The 16,004-nt window shown below is 57.6% G+C and overlaps 5 protein-coding genes across 5 annotated transcripts; 1 reads left to right on the top strand and 4 right to left on the bottom strand.

Moving 5' to 3' along the window:
• Positions 1-157: 157 nt before the first annotated feature.
• On the bottom strand, positions 158-1,579 carry D7B24_007755 (uncharacterized protein; the record flags this gene model as incomplete). Its single annotated transcript, XM_028641860.1, has 3 exons — positions 158-828; positions 888-1,062; positions 1,124-1,579. The coding sequence occupies 3 exons, from the start codon at positions 1,577-1,579 to the stop codon at positions 158-160; spliced, it is 1,302 nt and encodes a 433-aa protein (XP_028494245.1).
• A 4,014-nt stretch (positions 1,580-5,593) lies between these two features.
• D7B24_007754 (uncharacterized protein) lies at positions 5,594-6,657 on the top strand (the record flags this gene model as incomplete). The annotated part of the gene is made up of 2 exons (XM_028641859.1): positions 5,594-5,783; positions 5,852-6,657. 2 exons carry the CDS (start codon positions 5,594-5,596, stop codon positions 6,655-6,657), a joined length of 996 nt encoding a protein of 331 aa, XP_028494244.1.
• A 305-nt stretch (positions 6,658-6,962) lies between these two features.
• Positions 6,963-8,669, bottom strand: D7B24_007753 (uncharacterized protein; the record flags this gene model as incomplete). The annotated part of the gene is made up of 1 exon (XM_028641858.1): positions 6,963-8,669. The coding sequence occupies one exon, from the start codon at positions 8,667-8,669 to the stop codon at positions 6,963-6,965; it is 1,707 nt and encodes a 568-aa protein (XP_028494243.1).
• A 1,588-nt stretch (positions 8,670-10,257) lies between these two features.
• D7B24_007752 (uncharacterized protein) lies at positions 10,258-11,061 on the bottom strand (the record flags this gene model as incomplete). The annotated part of the gene is made up of 1 exon (XM_028641857.1): positions 10,258-11,061. The coding sequence occupies one exon, from the start codon at positions 11,059-11,061 to the stop codon at positions 10,258-10,260; it is 804 nt and encodes a 267-aa protein (XP_028494242.1).
• A 2,068-nt stretch (positions 11,062-13,129) lies between these two features.
• D7B24_007751 (uncharacterized protein) lies at positions 13,130-13,596 on the bottom strand (the record flags this gene model as incomplete). The annotated part of the gene is made up of 2 exons (XM_028641856.1): positions 13,130-13,223; positions 13,319-13,596. The coding sequence occupies 2 exons, from the start codon at positions 13,594-13,596 to the stop codon at positions 13,130-13,132; spliced, it is 372 nt and encodes a 123-aa protein (XP_028494241.1).
• Positions 13,597-16,004: the final 2,408 nt, after the last annotated feature.

Below are 16,004 nucleotides of genomic sequence, written 5' to 3'. Positions count from 1 at the left end.
CTCTCATCTAAAACAAGGAGGAGGACGCCACTTCCTATAACACCAAAAACAAATAAAACGAAGCCAGGTATCAGAAATAAAGGAGAGAAGAGTGAGCAAATCAGCATGTCAGCTGATAAAGAGTCGAACCATGTCTGCCCTCGTTCGGTACCCTTGATTACCAGAGCGTCTCGCTGTCCACCAACTTGCCCCGCGTTGCGGCTTGCTCTGACTTGAGACTCGTCCTGTGACCCGACAGCGACTGAGAGTGTGGCCGAGAGCCGTGCTGGGCTGTCGGGCTCACCCTGGGCTGTTGCATCTGGTTCATCTCAAAGGTAGGGCTGGTCTTGGGCGACTGTCTGAGGAAGGTTGAGCTGAGCCTTTGCGAGTGGCGTCTCTGCTGCTCCTTCCAGAACGTCGGGCTGTTTTTCTGCGTCATCCCGACAGACAGAGGCTGTTGCGTGGTGGTTTGCGTGACGGGGCTTTGTTTGACTGTGGTTGCCATGGTGGCATTCTGCAGCGGCATGGTTGCCGACGTGGGAGTCGTCATCTTGTCAAAGGCTGTTTGCTCGGGGCTTCGACTGTATTCGAAGGTCGCTAATGGTGAACGGAGAGGTGCTGGGCGGGTGTAACGCTTGCGCAAACGAGGTGACGTGGGACCCCAAGCTTTGCCAAAGGCCACGCCGGGGTGGAAGATTGCGAGGAGGGCACAGACTACGAATGGAAGTGCACCGTTGACTACCATACAAGCAGCCTCGTTCTGTGCGAGAGGCCCGTCGAAGCCACTGGCTGTTTCCACGATCCGGTAAATCGTGTGGCTGAGAAGCAGTACTGTCGCAGCTTGCGTAACTGAAAAGATTTGTCAGTCAACTCAGATCACCCGAGTGCACCTGTAGGATGCTACATACCCAGGAGGAATCGCTTGAAACGTGCTGATCGGTACACGGTGGCGTGTTTTGGGTCTAGTTTGCTACGTTCGCCGTTCAGGTTGATGGTGAACCAGGAATGAACAGCAACGAAGACCACTAAACCAGCAGTCTGTATGGCAAGGCCCGTCACCAGGATGTTGGCGTTCTGCGGGGCCTGACTTTGTTAGAAACAGATGGCCAGGAAACCCCCGGGTCCAGCAGGACGAAATACTCACCTCCAAGACAGCAAAGGCAACGCAAACTGTTCCGATGATTTCAACAATGGCAGCAACAAGAGCCACAGCAGATAACACGAGAGCGATGTGCTTCGGCTGGACAGAGCTGGCCCTTGCACCGTAGACCGAAAGGGCGTGCGGCAGGATGATGAATATGGAGGCGGCAATGAACGTCGAGCCGAGGACGGTGCCGAGAAGGAACAGGGCAAAGTAAGTCTTGTTGGCGACGTTGTCAAAGAGAAGCAGTCGTCCAGCAAAGCCGAGGACTTCTAGAAGTAGGCCAGTCGTCAGTATGGAAGCGAAAATGGGCGTCTTGAATCGATAGCCGAGGGCCAGGGTCACGGGTACGAGCAGGGCGAAACCAGCGAGGAAGACAGAGTTGCCTGGTCGGGTAGGACGGTAGCTGAGAAAGCCTTGGCTCACTGGACAGGTGTCTGTGGTACAGTCACCTGCCATGACTTGGTCTCGCTGGGCAGGCAGCGATGAGTTGATCTCATCATGGACCTAGCTGAGCAGGCTTGGTGAAAGGGAAGGGCAAGGACAAGAGGGCGAGCTCGGCAGGCCTGGGGCTATATACCTTGATTCGAAGTGATTCGAGGAACTCACTTCGAGGAACAGTGGAGGGGGGAGACGCACGTTGAGGGCGAGGGCAAGGTGCGAGGGCGGGATTGACAAGGAGGAGGGCAACGCAGGCGAGACCAACACGTTGACAGCCAGCATGCCCCGACTGTCCGGTTCTACAAAGTAATGGTGCATTGGATATACCATGGATGTTTTGGGGGCGCACAAAGGCCTCACAGGTGCAGAGTCCCACTCGCCCTCCACCCCTTTACCCCGATCCCGAGGCAGCAATGTCCACTTGCGCGCATGTTGTCTGCCGTGTCGGGGTGTGTTGTGTTGTCTCGTGTTGTGTGCCAACACCAGGTCAGCAAGCAGCTAAATTGCTGCGACCAACCATGATCATCTACCCAAGTAGGTAGGTTTTTGACCGGAGAATGAGGAGCACGAGAGGAAGGGGGGCATCAACCCCCCCACCTCCAGTTAGGCCGGTTGAATGATTCGCAGAGACGCAAGCACCCACGGCACCCTCCCAACGACAAGAAAACCTTTCTAGATTTCAGGCAGATTCGGCATGGACTAGAGGAAGGCTGTTTGGCCCCCACCGCCACCACCACCTTTCAGATCGGCTCACACGGGAAGGAATCATCGGAGGGCCATCCGACTAAGGGGGGGGGCGGGGGCACAACGGCTTGTGGAGAGGTCTTCGGGCGGAGGAGTTGGCGTGTTGCGGACCCGACAGACCGGTTGGGCTATGCCGAAGGAGAGTAGCGATCTGCAGACCAGGCTCAGGCTGTCTCTCTTCAGGCTCCTCCCCCCCCCCCCGGCGACACCCCATACGGCCGCGAGAAAGCACCAATGATGGAAGGCCGACTGGCGGGAGCACCCTTTAGCCACAACGGCGCATATGACAGGGTAGCAATGAACGAGACCTTAGTCTGCTGTCGGCGCTTCTGGCGTTCCTCTGGTCCAATGAGTTGAGTAGTGTGGTGTGTGCGGCAAAGGCTATCACGCGTCTGTGCCACCGCCCCGCAGGCTCTCATTGCCAGGCTCTCTTCTCGAGGTCCTCTCTCTTCTAGGCCCTTTGCCAACCCCCTGGCCGAGTTGCAGGGGCGGCAGATTCCGTATCATCGCGCACCAGTCGTTGGTGATGGCATGCATGCAGCTAGGGTTGTTTGCCTGTTGGCTGCCGAGCTTGCCTTGATTGCTCACAATGATGAACAACTTTCGTCAGGCAGGCCGTTGTGCCAAGGAGGGCAGGTAGGGCAGAGATCTTCGGGAGGGGCGGGCGGAACGGTTCCTGGACTGAAGAAAGTCGATGGCGGCAGATGCATCTTCTCCATCTTTCCACTTGCCCCCCTCTCAGGTATGCGCAAGATAAGCAAGAGGTGGCGGTCCACATGAGGTGCGCGGTTGGTGGTTAGTACAATGCATTGTTCTGTTGTCACCTGTTCTGGGCGGCCGGCTTCCCCTCTTCTTCGCTCATCTTTCCCCATCTGTGTTCCATCTGTGTCCATCTGTGCCCATCATGGTTCGAGCACACGATCGTGTGATGGAAATGCCAATGGTTGCATGATGCAGATAACTCGAAATGAGCATGTCGATGGGGCCAAGGGGGGGGGCGGCTGCGGGAGGCTGGCTCGTCATCACCGCTCGAGTCAGGAATTGACGTTGGCGCCAACAGACAGAAGGCAGCATGGAGACGGGCCGGATGGAGAAGGCGGAAGGAAAAGAGGCACAAGACGCGGAAAAAGTAGACGAGAGAAGAACCGCATGCGGAACAAGGAGAAGCTAGAGGCGCGCACCTACTTTGGACTTTGGACGAAGACGGATGGATAAGGACGCCTTGGGTAGGTAGGTATCTACGCATGTAGGTCGGGAGGTCGGGGGGTCGTCAAAGGGCAGCAGCAGCGCGAAGGGAAGATCGCTTGAGGCAGCAACTGTCGAGGGCGAGGCTGCACCCACAGCAGGCTGCAGTCACAGCAGGCAGGCAGGCAGGCAGGCAGGCAGGCGGTCAGCCTCTTCTTCACCCTTCAGCCTTTTCTTCGCCTCGAGCCTTTTCTTCGCCATGCAACGCCCAGACTTCCTCCCGTCTTTCGTCTCTCTCTGGTTCCGCGGTGCCTGTTCTTGTGGCTGAGGCTAGCCCCGGCGGGCTCGGCCGTCGCGCTACTCCTCGACGCTGCCGCGGCTACACGGAGCTGCCAAGGGCTTAGCATCTCGACAGACGCGCCGTCGGCAGGTTCAGCACGTCTCGAGTCGGGTTCAAAGACCAAACGTGCATAACTTACTCGACGACCCTTGCACAAATGTCACCCTACACGGTCTTTTTCGTGGTTTGATGGTCACGATGACAGACAATGACAGTTGCGCAAGATGCGCCCGTCGAGGGGTGGACCAACGTACGCCCTCTGACTCTTCGCCTGTTGCCTCGGAACAAATCACGAACAGATCCTTGTCCGACGGTGCCCAGCTCGGCGTCGCGATGATGCTCGTGAAGGCATGTGTCGGAGATGCGCACCTAGGTTTCTACTTGGCACCTGAAAGTGATGGTTCTCTGGCGTGGCCTCGTTGGCGCCGCCCTGCAGCGCCATTCACCCGCCTGTGATGCTGCGGATCGTGTGCAAGACGGCAAGTCAAGGTTGCAGAAAACACCACATCTCGAACGAGGATCAGCATCGTATGCCGAAGCTCCAGACCCAGACCAACCCAGCATGCAAGTGGGGGCCGCAAAGTCAAAGGGCCAGGTGTAGATGTGACCAACATGGTGCGAGGGGATCTTGCCCCGTTAGGAGGGAGAACGGATTACGTCTGTCAAAAGCATCCTCATGTCTGCCAGGTTCGGATGGCTGTGAGGGTCCTGTGCACGCGTGCACGCTGTCTACAGATTGACGTAAGGCAGATTCGAGGGGGGCTCGAGGGCGTCCTGGAATACGCTGGGGTCGCGATGAAATGTGTCTCCTGTTGATGCGTAGGCCGTGTGTCGTCGGACTAGGCAACCCACGATACACAATTCAACACTTGCACGGCTTTGCTGGAATAGAGGCCTGTCGCTGCCGATGCATACATGGAAGAGAAGTAGGTGACATGCGAACGTTCGAAGCTCTATGCCCCGAGCCCAACGTTGCCATCATCCGATTCACGTTCCATTAGGCGGCGTGAAGGTACATTGCGTGGCCGCAGCCCCAATACCGTCGAGTTGCCGTTGATCGTGAAGCCGCCCTGAGACTAGCCACGTAGTAGTACCATACCGAGTTGCGCATTCACAAGATTTTTCAAAGTCCATGCCAGCGAGTCAGCATCGTATACTCAGAGTTTCCTGCACGAGAAGTCGAGTTTTCTGCACGAGAAGTCGAGAGTTTGATTTTGTGGCTAGCCGTCTCGAGGGACTGCTGGGAGACTCAGAATGAATTCTTGCACGAGAAGCCTACCACATCCCGTGTACAGTCCAAACACGTCTCGCAGTATCGGACTTGCATCTGTGTCAGAGCAAACGACGCCCATGGACTCAGCAGGGAGCTGCACTTGAAAGGCACGATGGACCAACGCAAGTCTCCCTCAACGGCAGACAAGTCATTTCATAAAATCGTCTTCACCTTTCGAGGTGTTGTTGGAGCGAGGCCCGACGAGCTACGAGGTACCTAGGTAGGTACACCAGCTAAGGGCAAGGCACCTGAGGCACCGTGTACATCACCAGGCAATAGCCAGGAGCGGCCAAGCCCCGGCAGTAGCCCAGACCCGCCACAAACGGCTGGATTCGGTGACGTCAAGAACGAGACGCGCTGGCGCTTGTCATTTTGCCTACGTGCCCACCTGCCTCGGTGCCCATCTTCGCCTCTGGCCGAAATCCAGTGATGCACGGCGAGTCGACTAGACGACGATCATGCCCCCAATCTCCATGTCCACAGTCCTGCCATGATCTCGAGGGCGCGCCCAGCGACATGGGCTTTCCGAGCGCCACCAGCACCCGTCGCAGCGTCTCGAGCAACGCGGTCGAGGGCTCTGCGCACCACACCACAGCCATGGAAGGACCACCATGACCCGAGGCTCAAGGAGGTCGGAAGGGAGATCCTGGATGATTACGCCCAAGTCAGAGACCACTATGGTACCCTCGACCCTCTCCCATGAACGTTCGCCGACGTCCCTGGCCCCCCCCAAGCTGACCGAACGCAGAGTCGCCCAAGAACGCGCTCGTCCTGGCCCACGGGCTCCTGGGCTTTTCCGAGATCCGCGCGCCCCTCCAGTTCCTGCCGGCGATACACTACTGGCACGGCATCACCGACGCCCTGCAGACCCTCGCGCCCTCGCTGCCCATCATCACGCCGTCCGTGCCGCCGACGGGCTCCATCGAGCAGCGCGCCGAGGCCCTCGCCGCCGCCATTGAGGCCGGCGCGCCCCGCGGCCGCCCCGTCAACATCATCGCCCACTCCATGGGCGGCCTCGACGCGCGCTACATGATCTCGCGCCTGCGGCCCGCCGGCCTCCGCGTCGCGAGCCTCGTCACCATCTCGACGCCCCACCACGGCAGCGCCTTTGCCGACTTTATGCTGCACGCCGCCCGCCTGTCCGACTGGTACGGCGTCATGGGCACCGTCGGCCTCGGCACCGGCGCCTTCGACCAGCTGACGACGGCCTACCTGCGCGACGACTTCAACCCGGCCACGCCCGACGACCCGGACACGCGCTACTTCAGCTTCGGCGCCGCCACCGACCTGCCCGGCCTGCTGAGCCCCTTCCGCCACAGCTGGCGTGTCGTCACGCGCGACGAGGGCCCCAACGATGGTCTCGTCAGTGTCAGGAGCAGCCGCTGGGGGGACTACCGCGGCACCCTCCGCGACGTGAGCCACCTCGACCTCATCAACTGGACGAACCGCCTGCGCTGGGAGACGAGGCGTATCTGGACCGGGCAGCGCCGGCCCTTCAACGCCGTTGCCTTGTATCTCGACATTGCTGACATGCTGGCCAAGGAGGGCCTCTAACTGGTGTCGGACGGAACTTCAAACGGACACATCGTGGTTCTGGTTGAAACAAAAAATGCCGTGTACGCTGTCTCAGGGCATACATGAAAAGCCTGCGGAAAGTGAGGAGGAAATGTAACATAGACAGCGGTTATCGTGCGCCCTACATCTAGATTCAACGGAAGACAATGTCCACTTAGTAACCGCAACGCCTCTTTAGCCTGTAACACCTCCCGTCCGCTCCTGGTATCTATGCCCGCATCATGCCATTCATCGTGCAGCTCATTACAGTATCTCCCCTCACACTCATTCGCCCCCTTCCCTCCCTAGCTCTTGGTCGGCACATCACTGGGCGCGTTCTCGTTCGTGACACCGCTAAACGCCGGTCGCGCCTGGGCCGTCCCCTCAAACGGCGCACCTGCCGTGTCCGCCATGGCCTCGTCATAGCTCGGAGGCGCGTCGTCCGGCGGCGGTGCACCATCGTTGCTGAGTTGCGGCGGATACAGCGGGTCATGCTGTGGTTGCGGCGGGGCCTGGTGCGGATGCGCCATCGTGTGCGTCGATGCCGACGAGGCCATGCCCGCCGTGTTTGTTCGCGGCGGTAACCTTGGGGGCCGGCTCAGAGTCGCCGCCGCCGGTTTGTTCTGCTGCTCCTGCAGGGACTGTAGCAGCCCTGGCGGAGGAGCAATGTTTGAGTAGACCTGGACCTTGGCAAAGGTCAGCGGCAGATAGATGGTCTGCGGCGGCGGCTCTTTGCGGGCTAGCAGGCCTCCAGAGCGTGTGGGCGCGCCCCAGCTGAGGCCCACCTTGAGCTCGAGCTCGTAGGTCCGCTGGAGGTTGCACGTGGCGAAGGAAGGCGCGACCGTGTTGGGCAGAGGGACGTGCCGCCAGACATCATCGGGCACAACAGACTCGACGCCCACCTCGTCCGTCGCTGGGTTCTGCAGCAGGGGCGTGTTGAGGTTGACCTGATGCACAATGGTCCAGCGGCTTGGGTGCTTGTAGTTCAGGTCGTGAGCTCGCAAGGTCATGGTGCCCACGAGTTCGATTTGCAGAGAGGTCAGATACACCTGCTCGTTCGAGGGCACCAGCTTCTTCGCGATGAGCCGCAGCGGAACGGACTGGTTGCAGGTGAGGATGGGGGGATGAGGAAGACGAGCAGACAGCTCGATCGAAGGCGGTGCGGCCTCGGCGAACGCTTTACTCGAGGCCTCCTCCTTCTCCTTCTCCCTTTCCCTCTCCTTGTCTTTGGCTGTCATGAAGAAAGAGCTGCGCTTCTTCTGTAAGGGAGGTGCAACGGCTGGCGTGGAAATGCGCGGCTTGAAGGTAAAGGGGCGGCGCGCAAAGGCTTCCTGGGTGGTGCGGGGAGGGCGAGGGGGCTCGATGGGCATGAACTTGAAGCCGATCTGGTAGCGCCAGTTCTCCTTGAGCAGGCCTGGCCGCTGAATGGTCACCTTGACGTAGTAACGCACCTCAGCAGCCATGGGCATGCCTGTGAAGGAGGGGGGCAGTGTCTTGGTGACGTGAGGCATGAACAGCTGCTTGCTGCCGTCCATGACACGCATGCCACCGATGCCAAATATGCCACCCCCGGCGCCAAAGCCACCGAGGCCGCCGAGGCCTCCGATCTTGGACATGGCGACGGGGTCGCTGCAGGCGTTGTTGAGGGGCAGCTTGAACTTGAAGGGAAACTCATGCTGGCCGTTGGGGAGGACAAAGTTGCCGCCGACGGAGCCGTTGGCGACATCGTCCTCATAGGTAGGGAAGACCTGTTGGACCTTGTACAGAATCTTGTGGTTCTCACTCAGCACGTTGCCAGGGGGGCCGCTGCCGGGAAGCCGGGGCGGTTGCGGGGTGCCGTAGTCATCGAAGCCACCGGGAATGGCGAGAGCCGTTTTGGACTCTCCTTCGAGCTTGACAATGATGCCGCCGACGCTCTCGGGGCGACTCAAGGACAGAATGATGCGGCCGTCGATTGAGTCGAGGTTGGTGTAGAACTCGGGTTGGTTGTCCAAGGCTATGCGAATCGACATGGTGGCGGGTTGCACCCGAGAGCAGCGGCCAGGTCACGTCAGGAGAGCGGCCGGGTGGATGTGAGGCGTCGGGAGTTACTTGTAGGTACGTGGTGGAACCGTGGGACCGTGAGACTGTGAGACTTAAAGCCGTTGGACTGTGACTGTCAAGCCGTGGGACTGTGACTGTCAAGCCGTGGGACTGTGACTGTTAAGCCGTGGGACTGTGGGACCGTGGGAATGTGAGTGAGACCGTGAAGCTGTGAGATGGTCGTGAGTGAGCGACGAGGAGCAGAGGTGGCTCGGGGCTGCTTGGTGGTGACTGTGGCTGGTTCGAGCGAGGCTTGTCGAGACAAGAGACGTGGCGAGCGAGGGATTTGCGGAACGCGGCTTGATGAATTGATTCGATGGAAGATGATCGAGAATGGATACAGCTACTGACAAGCGAATAGTAGAAGTCCGGGTCCAGGCGTGTTTCTTGTTTCGTGCTTGTCCCCCGAACACCAGAACAGAGACCAGCCGCGCGGTACGCGCACTGGGCCACGTACCCCAATACCTGGTCTGTAGGTCTGATCCGAGGCGAAGCAGTTGGCGGGCTGACGATGCGCGATGAGACAGACAGGCAGACGAGCAGACTCGACAAATTGGCAGACATACAGTGGGACAAACTGACGTCCCTTCGTCACCAGGATGAAGGTGGTCACTGACGACCAAGGCAGGCTGTGCATGTGCAACCCACCTTGGTACGTGCCCACTCGCCCACTTGCCCAATTGCCCGCCCACCTGCTGCATTGCACACCTGCTCACGTACCTTGCCAAGACACAGGGAGGTAGGTAGGTGCCTGCACACCTCATCAGTGTCTCTCGCGGGCCACGCTCTGCTTCGTTCTGGTGGCGCCCGTGGGGCTGATGTCATTGCCATCTGTCCGCCTCGTCCCTGCTTTCCATTGTTGCACTTGCATGCTGCACTCAGGTGCAGTACGGCAGCCACCTGCCGCCGAGCTTGCACAGGCACCGAGAAACAGTACTAACCTGACCTACCTACCTGGGGTAGGTAGGTATCAGACGGCACGTTCATAGAGGTATCGTTCTTGCCTAGGTACCTAGGTAGGTGAGCAGGCGCAGTCGCAGTCGCAGTCGCAGTCGCAAAGGCCGTCTTCAAGAGGAGCACGAAGTAGTGTGAGCCATGCCTCGCTATTATCCTAGCCACCTAGATACCTAGGTACCGCAATTCAGCTATCGAATCTAGTAGGGCAAGGAAGCCATCGAAAATCCTTCTCGGCCAGGCCTGGGCTCACATCCCTTCGCCGCTGCAGCATTCACCCAATCCATGCCACGACCGCCATGCCGCGACGACCTTGCCGCCCGCTGTTGAAATCGTCGCCAGACGACCAACATTCCATTCCTCCCAAACGCCTAAGCCATGTGGTATCATCGCAAACCTTGTTTCAAGTGAGAAAGGGACAGGGAGAGAACGGGAGAAAAAAGAAAGGAGAGAACAAGCTGGAAAAGCAAAAGCCATAAAAAAAAGAAAGAAAAAACCCCATTTCGCCCTGCCACGTCCAAGCGTGGCACAGGAGAGACTGACCCAAAAATGGAAATGACGATTTCAGTCCAAGACAATCACCTCGACCGCCCCCCGAACCTCCGTCTGGTGGTCCGTCTTGGGCCGCTTTGGCGGCCGTCGCGGTTCTGCTTCCACATCACTCTCGTCCTCGCTGTCCGGCTGCTCCGCCTTCGGGCTCCATGTTCCGTCTGGCCCGACGTTGATGCTCTTGGTGCGTGTCAGACCCTGGCGCATAAGAGCCTCTCGCACTTCCACCATGAATCCGTCAACTCGAAGGCTGCCTGGTCGGGCGTCCTTGTCGCACAGTGGACATTTCCACTTGTCCGTCAGCGACGGCTCCGCGCCCAGTGCCCTGCTGCGTCTACATAGCCCACAGCCGCACTTGAGCGAGTGAACCGATGCTGACTTGCCGAGCCTCGTGCCGAGCCATACCTCAAGGTCGAAACACTCTAGGTGCGTGCACGAGGACCCGCGCACCGGGATCTTGAACATGGTGGCCGTGAAGGGGTCTGCCAAGTCGATACTGAGATTGCTGAAGATGATGGGCGCGTCGTCGTCGTCTCGACCGCTCTGGCCCACCGGTGTCAGCCGCTCTCGCACAATGCGCCTCGTCGCTTCCGCAGGAAGTACCCCTCGCTCAGAGACCATGGCCATGATGCGGCTATGGGTCAGCGTCACCACCTTTTCCACCGCCACCATCGTGGCATGTCCGGCCTTGGGCGCCACGTTCGGCACGGACAGCTTCACCACGTTCCGCCCTCCTCGAATCAGCCTTGTCAGCTCGGCTGGCTGGTCCTGGCCGTTGTGCAGTTTGCGCCGAATCTTGACTGCCTGACTGTTGCACATGATGTAGATATGGGCTGGCCACTGTGTCGACACTGTCGACCACGCTGCTTCCGACAACGACCCACGGCTATTGAGAGCGACCTCGCAGACACGAAGCCGAAACCGAAGTGAACCGTCAAAATAGTCGCACAGAATCTGTCGTTCGCCCGGAGGCATGCTATACGTGCTCAGGCGCTTCAGTTCGTCGTCAGAGACCTCAAAGTCGAGCTGATGAATGGACTGATCAGGGTTGATGGCCAATGGCCCACTGACAATCTCCCCTAAGCATTGGTAATGCTTTTCCTGCGTAGATACCGACTGTTCAAGGGGTAGTTGTCTCGGGACACGCCGTGGGCTGGCCACATCAACCTGATGAAGAGCCATATCGATCGACTTTTTGTCATAGGGCGACATCGCCATCCGGTCGATACCTAGCGTCACGCCCCGGGGCGGTAGCAGACTGTTGGGTCTCGCTACTTCGGAAGTCGCGGGAGCAAGAACAGAAGGGTGATTGCTAGTTAGCCTCGGTCGTGCAGAAGGCTGAACAATGCCAGCACCATGTAGGCTCGCTTGCCCTGGTCTTGCTGATCGAGATAGGGACTCTTGAATTGTCGAATTCAAAGGAAGTTGGCGAGCTAGAGGAGACACTTCGTACTGTTGGCCGATATGGTAGTGTTCGCCACCAGAGACATAGCCTTGCACGGACTGACCCTGATGCCTTGGGTACGGGGAGTGGTATTCGTAGTGGTGTGGGGGTTGGCTTATATCGGGCGCTGAAGGCATCTGATATGAGGCTGCATGGGAATTGCCTAAAGGAGACGGATGTATACCATTTCCGCCCGTCGCAGGCTGCATGGCCACGAGGGGATGCGTAGTATCTGGCATCTGCTGTGAACGTTCTTGTTGCCTTTGAAGGTGCGAATCCAGGCTTTGATGGGACTGAAGATGATATTGTGGCGATGGCAGGGGCGGCAACTGTTGCTGCTGCTGCTGCCTCCGCCCATTTGTGTTATTCGCTGAGCCTGGACTCGAACTTGAGTCAAGTGGGACTTGTGCTTGCTTGCCCTGGTTCTGCACTTCGACCTGAGACTGCCGCAGGAGGCTCCTATACGCGGCAACAATCGAAGTGGAGAGGTCTTGCTGTCCGGTGGCGCAACTCTTATGATTGTAATTGTCTTGGTCCTGGGCAAACACTGCAGACATTTTGTGAGCTATGCGCCCGTCCGGGACGCCCAAGTGTCGTCTTGCCACAGTGAAAAGAACATTTTCAAGCGAAGGCGATGCAAGGGCAAGCTCGTTTCGAAGCTCCATTATCCGTATAGGGAATCCCCTGTTCGTAACACGCGGTAGCAAGTCGGTTTGCCACATCCGGGAGAAATTCCTCAAGAAGATACCAATCGGGGCAAGATGCGCACTTGGCCACTGGGAAGGCAACACGCATGGGAAAGACGCGAACCAACGGAGATGGTTTGCAGACATGCTGGTGTTGGGCTTCAGAACAGTCTGCAAGAGGAAAAGGGCGTTGTCCATCGTCGCGGATGAGATATTGGTCAAATGGTGAACAGAGGTTGCGTCAAGGGACCAGGCACAGAAAATTTGATGCAGAATTATGAAGAAAACGTCCCCGGATGACAATGCAGACATGAGAATCCGGGATCGCGGCAGGACAGTAGAGTCATTGGCTTCCAAGAGGCTGCTCTCGACCAGCTGCATTCGTGCGCTAAGAGTCTGACGCATCCAAACCCAGTCCATACTGATTTTGGCCAGAGGTGGGACTGGCTGCACGTTGTAAGTTGAGCCTGAATTTGAGCCGGAACTGAAGGTGGTAGGCTGGTGAATGAACGGGGCGCCTCCAGTTCTCACTTGGGCCGTTATCGCAGACTGACTTGGTGCTATTGCTGAAATAGGCAGACTTTGAGCGCCCTCGCGACTCGCGGGAGTGGTAGTCTCCCAGGCGCGCGATCTGTTGGGATTTGTGGGTGTTGGCAACTGGCCGGGTCCTGCAAGGCGGGGAGGGTGTTGTCGGAGAGTGTGCGACGCAGTGGATTCAGGAGCAGAAGCCGCCACAACTCTGAAGCTCGCTGGCCGCTCAAATGTAAAAGGACCCGGGGCAGGACTTGCCAGGGGAGTCGTAGATGAAGGACTTGGCTCGTCTGTGGGGGACGGCGATGGAAGCGCTGTTTCTGATTCCTCACTGCCGATGATCAGTTTCAGCTTCTTCACAATCGTGTAGCCCGTCCTTGCCTACAGAAGCAACAGGAGGGCGGAGAGCACTTACGTGACATTTTTTGGACCTGCCGCAGTGCCCTTCTGCTGAGATATTCTAGAAAACGGGTCTCGTTCGATGTTTGACGGGGGAGGGCCTTGTAATCTGGATGTCGTTGGAGGTTGCCGACCACCGACATAGGCAGGTTGCGGTGGTTGTGTTTGGGTATGCCCAATCTTGGGGGTTATCCATGCTGGCCGAGGACCACCGAGAAAGGCGTTGACAGTTCGATTAGAGGCCGTAACCTGGGCGTCACTGAGGTTCATGCCTTGACGCCCTGGCGGAGGCATGTTCGAGCGGGAGATGGGAGCGGAAGATCTTTAGTAAATGTCGAAATGCTATAGGGTTTCGCAAGTCTGCTAGCAGACAACTGTCAACATCCTCATAAGCAAGAGTCAGTATCAGCACTGGGGAGAACCAACCATGAGGAAGCCCGATTATGTCCCATGCGGCGGAAGGCAAGAAGTTGGAGGAAAGATGTCGGAGGCTCACTGTAACACGCGTTACTACCCCGGGTTGCGTAATGGAGCGCCGTGTCGCAAGGGTGGTAATGCGACGGAGAACATTGATCGGGAAGCAGCCTGTGGTCCCAATGCTTTGACGGAGTTCTTCGGTTATCCTTGAAATGACTAAAAGCCGTCTGATGTTCTCGCTGGTCGTATCGTGAAGTGCGCTTGGAGTGCGACTGAAGATGGGCAAAATGAAGTCTGGGTGGAGCGTGGTAATGGACTAAAATGGAGCTGATCCGCCGGTGGAGTTGAAAGGCAGGGAACTTGGAGGTAAGGTAATTAGGCAAAGCAGGGCCTCTTGAACAGAAAGGGCTAGACCGCTTTGTGAGGATACCTAGTCACCCCTAAGGCACCTACCTACCCAAAAAGTGCTACACCATCTTAAAAGACCTCCACTAGGATGCACGGCCACAGGCTTGTCCTGACAGGCGGGGTAGATACCTAGGTACCTACCTAGGTACCGTGGTAAGGTACTTCGGGCCTGCTGGGTGCTGCTGCTACTACAGTATCATAGTGCATATGCTTGTCAGCCCTGAATTCTAATAGACATCACATCGCGGAAAGCGACATGTCGAAAGACATTGGAGCTGCATTCATCGTGATCAATAGACTCGGCTTGAAAAGAGCTACCTGGTCGTCAAAAGAGTCGTGTTCCGTAAAAATAGACCGTATCAACGCTGATACAACTTGTATGCTGCTCTTCATCGTCGCGGTGCAGCACGCAATGATCAAAGTCATGTAACATCATTTCAAATGTGCACTCTGACTGTTAGGTACAAACGTAGATGCAGTAGGAAACTTGTGATTTCCATGTACGATGTTATACACCTGAATTAAGGTAGCTACCCGTCGAAACACGGTACCTAATGGATTGCCACTTCAGCAGGACGGCCATCAGGTTTGGGCAAGTCAGATGTGAGGCTCAGAATACCTGTATTGGGCTGCTTCCCCTAGGTAATCACAAATGGGGCACCAACCCTGAGGCAGTAGTGGGTCTAGCAATCTAGCTAACTGTCAGGACAGGCTTTCAGGTCAATAAGGGGGGATGCTGGTGTGCGCATGTCTGGCGTTGTAGGGAATTCCTTCACTGCAATGAGGATGCGGCAACCATGTAACTCGTCGAGTTTTGAGCTGCGGCCTGCGGCAACCATCTGACCTCGTCTTCTGACGATATATTCTGCCTCCCAATCTTCGCTCTGGTTTCCCCTGGATCACTTGAACCAGACGACCCGTCAACACGCGGAGCACAACGATCCTGCATCGCTTGTACGTCACCGCACTCTGGTGCCCATGTGCATTGCCTACCTAGAATCGATACGGAAGTAATCTGCCCTTCGACAATGCAGCGGAAGTGCTCTTCGGGCCCCTGTGGCGGGTCCGGTACCTGGCCAGACCATTCGTCATTTTTGGCTCCACTCTGTTTGGCTTTAGGCGGCGCGAGGTTCAACACGCCTTTCCCTTTTCATCTCCTCCGCCATCTTCATCTGCTGTCTTGGTCGCTCACCAATCAGTCCATCAATCCACACTCAGATGCATCCGAGTCAGAACTCAACCCTGACGAGCTGACAGTCGTGATAGATTCCTATCCACGTTTTTCCTCAAGGCCCTTCCTTTGCATCATTGTCACCTTCCCCTCCTCCCTGCCGATCAACTACCCGGGACAATCTCACCCCACCGCTGGGATCCCACCCATTCGTAGTGGCTCGACTCCTTATCCTTAATACAGAAACCGACCTACCTAATAACCGTACCTTATCCAACCCCCCCTCCCCCAGTCGAACAATCGAGCGCCGACCCTCCGACCTGCCTCGTCTGGCCACCAGGTTCTTTTGCGCCATTCGCCCATGCCCAATAGCCATCCTCCACGCTCGTTCCTGTTCTCGACGATCCCCTCCAATCATATCTCGATGCAACGCCATTGATCAGTACTCCATACTCCAGCCTCCAACCTCCGTCCCTCCACCTTGCAGCTTTCACGGCGACTGTTCGTGCCACTCCTCAACTCCCTCGCCACCACCTCGGCGACGAGGCAGCCATTAGCCAACGAGACAGGCGACGACCCCCTGACGACACGATTTCTGGGTGCGAGTCCCATTGTCATTGCCGCAGAGCTCGAACTACGACCCCATTCTCTTGCCCTATCCAGCCTAACCCGACGACCACGTTTGACATTTCGCTTCCTCCATTCG

Source organism: Verticillium nonalfalfae (genome assembly GCF_003724135.2).
Source record: "Verticillium nonalfalfae strain VnAa140/NRRL 66861 chromosome Unknown scaffold_64, whole genome shotgun sequence".
NCBI classification, from domain to species: domain Eukaryota; kingdom Fungi; phylum Ascomycota; class Sordariomycetes; order Glomerellales; family Plectosphaerellaceae; genus Verticillium; species Verticillium nonalfalfae.
Note: the sequence above shows the minus strand (reverse complement) of the source record. Positions and strands in the feature narration are given on the sequence as shown.